The sequence below is a fragment of the Stomoxys calcitrans genome, chromosome 4 (genome assembly GCF_963082655.1).
Source record: "Stomoxys calcitrans chromosome 4, idStoCalc2.1, whole genome shotgun sequence".
Lineage (NCBI taxonomy): Eukaryota > Metazoa > Arthropoda > Insecta > Diptera > Muscidae > Stomoxys > Stomoxys calcitrans.
This window is the reverse complement of record NC_081555.1, coordinates 151,177,135-151,180,912: the sequence shown is the minus strand read 5'-3', so window position 1 is coordinate 151,180,912 and position 3,778 is coordinate 151,177,135. Positions and strand designations below refer to the sequence as shown.

The 3,778-nt window shown below is 40.0% G+C and overlaps 1 protein-coding gene across 1 annotated transcript; it reads right to left on the bottom strand.

Annotated features, from left to right (window-relative positions):
* Positions 1-2,148: 2,148 nt before the first annotated feature.
* LOC106083855 (achaete-scute complex protein T5) lies at positions 2,149-3,075 on the bottom strand. The gene has a single exon (XM_013247117.2). It carries the CDS (start codon positions 3,073-3,075, stop codon positions 2,149-2,151), a length of 927 nt encoding a protein of 308 aa, XP_013102571.2.
* Between the last annotated feature and the right edge of the window lie 703 nt (positions 3,076-3,778).

The following is a 3,778-nucleotide window of genomic DNA, read 5'->3' as shown; positions in this document are numbered from 1 at the left end:
AAACAGGTTAAGTTCGAAGACGGGCTATATCGCACTATATCTTGATATAGCCCCCATATAGACCGATACGCCGATTTAGGGTCTTAGGCCCATAAAAGTCACATTTATTATGCTATTTTGCTGAAATTTGGGACACTCAGTTGTGTTAGGCCCTTCGACATTCTTCTTTAATATGGTCAAGATTGGTTCAGATTTGGATATAGCTGTTATATAGACAAATTCGCCGATTTAAGGTCTTAGGCCCTTAAAACCACACATTTATTATCTGAATTTGCTGAAAGTTGGGACAGTGAGACGTGTTAGGCCAGTCAACATCCTTCTTTAATTTGGCCCAGATCGGTTCAGATTTGGATAGTCTTAGGCCCTTAAAACCACACATTTATTATCTCAATTTGCTGAAAGTTGGGACAGTGAGTTGTGTTAGGCCAGTCAACATCCTTCCTTAATTTGGCCCAGATCGGTTCAGATTTGGATATAGCTTGCATATAGACCGATCCGCCGATTTAGGGTCTTAGGCCCATAAAAGCCAGATATATTTTTCGATTTTGATGAAATTTGAGACAGTTGTGTTGAGGCCATCGACATCCTTCTTCAATTTGAACCAGATCGGATCAGATTTGGATATAGCTGACTGATCTCTCGATATAATATTTTGGGCCCATAAAAGGCGCATTTGTTGTCCGATTTTCCCAAAATTTGGGACAATGAATTGTTTTAGGCTCTTCGACATCTTTCTACAATTTGGTTCAGATCGGTTCAGATTTGGATATAGCTGTCATATAGACCCATCTATCGATTTAAGGTTTTTGACCCATAAAAGGCGCATTTATTTTCCGATGTTGCCGAAATTTGCGACAGTGAGTTCTGTTGGTCCCTCAATATTCTCCTCCAATTTGGCATAGATCGGTCCAGATTTGGATATGGCTGCCATATAGACCGATCTCTAGATTTAAGGTTTTGGTCCCATAAAAGGCGCATTTGTTGTCCGATTTCGCTGAAATTTCGGACAGTGCGTTGTGTAATGCCCTTCGACATTCTTCTTCAATTTGGTTCAGATCGGTTCAGATTTGGATATAGCTACCATATAGACCCATCTCTCGATTTAAGGTTTTGGGCCTATAAAAAGCGCGTTTATTGTCCGTTTTTGCCAAAATTTTGAGACAGTGAGTTGTGTTAAGCCCTTCGACATCCTTCTCCAATTTGGCTTAGATCGGTCCAGATTTGGATATAACTGTCATATAGACCGATCTTTCGATTTAAGTTTTTGGGCCCATAAAAAGCGCATTTATTGTCCGATGTCGCCGAAATTTGGGACAGTGAGTTGTGTTAGGCCTTTCGATAATTCTCTTCAATTTGGCCCAGATCGTTTCAGATTTGGATATAGCTGCCATTTAGACCAATCTCTCGATTTAAGATTTTGGGCCCATAAAAGGCGCATTTGTTGTTCGATTTCGCTGAAATCGAACTATAATTTCGCTGAAATTATAGTGGGTTGTGTAATGCCCTTTAACATTCCTCTTCAAGTTGGCTCAGATCGGCTCAGATTTGGATATTGCTGCCATATAGACCTATCTCTTGACTTATGGTAGGCCTTTCGACGTCCGTATCGTATACGTTTCAGATTGGTCTATATTTGGTTATGGCTACCAAAAAATCAATATTTGTTCTACAAAATTTCCTTTCTTCCCACAACCAGAAACAATACAGACTACATAATAGATTTCATTTTCATAATAAATATTATTTGTTTTATATATTTGGGGTTTTTTTGATTTCGTTTTCCTTATAGAACTAAAGTTTAGAGTCTTCCAGTGTCTTAAGATAAATACCTAATAATATGTTTTAAATCTATGTCTTCCATGTCCTAAAAATAAAACTCTACAACTAAAAAACTTATATAACAGGCACAGCAGTTTTTGATCTTAAACTAAAAACTAAAAAACTTAAATAACTAATTTGTACATTTGGATATAACAAAATTGAGGTAAACATTTTTTGATGTCTCAGAAGTTTGAAAAAAAAATAATACTTTTTGTAATAGCTTGCGAGACCAATCAATGGTATCATCATCTCATCGCCCTCCATGCTGCAGACTAGATTCTCAAAATCTTAGTTTTGTGAACTTCTTTCGCTTTCTTTAATTGTTGTTTACTCATCTTGCCACAGGGAGATGTAGTCCAAAAGCTCTTCATCCTCTGCCGATGAGGAGCTATTGCTGTTGTGATTATAATGGTCCTCGAATGATACTGGCTCGAATTTAATTGGAGTTGTGGCTGGGGTATTGTTGTTGGCAAACTCAAAGCCAGATGATTGATAGTGTTCGGGCGATTGCTGATGAGCGTATAATTCAGTCGCGTATGTTGAAGCCGTCGCAGAGGAGCAGGATGACGCTGTGGAATTGGCGGGCGAAATTAAATTTTCCTGTTGAAAACTTCCAACATAGCTTAATGAAGGATGCTGAGCATGATGAGGCTGATTGTAGAATTGGGTTTGCTGATGATGATAGAACATGTTAGGGGCCGTTTGATTTGGTTGAAGATGCGAAAAGCCTGTTGCCACTGCAGGAGGTGGAGGAGAACCACTGCTTGAGGAGGTATATGATGGTGATGCAGCTCCATAGGACGAGATACTGAAGGCATCACTATTGTCCACTTCATCAATTAGTTTTTTCAAGCGCCTTATATATTCCGCAGCCATGCGCAAAGTGTCAACTTTGCTAAGCTTCTTGTCGGCGCCGGGACCAATGCCACGACGACCATTGCTGATCTCCGCCACAATGGCTGTGGGAATGTGTTGGCGCAAATGCAAAAAGCCATCGTTGACTTGTTTCACACGATTACGTTCGCGGGCATTGCGACGTATCACCGAGGGATGATTAGAATCCAATGTTGTGCCATCTATGCAACGCTGTACGGGCTTATTGTAGGGGGCAGGTGCAATAGATCTTTGGTTGACATTGCGCGTTCTCAACACCTCACGTGGTGGCGTGTGTAATATTTGTGCAGCAGGTTTTTGATATGGGAATTTTGTACTTGTCATTGGCTGGTAGACCATATTCTCCGTACCCAAAGCCATTGTGCGTTTCTGTTATGGTTGATTTTTTTTCTCCGTAGAAAATATTCGAAAAGATCGTAAAATGAGTTTCAAATCTTGGCTATTTGGTTGTTCTCTCTTTGGATGCTTAAGACTGAATGATGCCCTCCTCTGCGCAGTCTCCGTATTTATACGATTTCCTCAGTTATCCTCAAAGTCAAGCAATTCATTCACTGGCCATACGCATGCTCGCACTCACCTCAACTCATTCAACAAATTTTGTTACCTGCCACCAAGATCCTCAAGCAAACAACGTTGTTTTACCTTTAACAGGTAAAATAAAATAAAATCTTTCAAAAATCTCTCTCTGGCCCAAAAACAATCTTTGGCTCTCTGTAATACTCTACAATGCTATGGGCAAAAGGATATGCTCTTCCTCCCATAGCATCCCTTGTGGCACATATTTACTCTCAAGATTCAATTTTACTCTTAACTACCTTTTCAAGAGCTGCACAGGTAAGAAAAGGCCTTTATGTTGAGTTTTCTTCGGCAATACTCTCCCTGTACTCAACAAATCTTTAACTTCATTTCATTACTATTCTGAGATTGTCTACTGAGTTTTCTCTCCCTATCTCCACCCGACTCTGGCAATATGATCAGTGTGTGCTTGGCTGCACACTGAGGGGAAATTGCAATAAATGGGAACAGTTCGTCTACAGAGCCAAACAAATAAACGGCTGTAAAG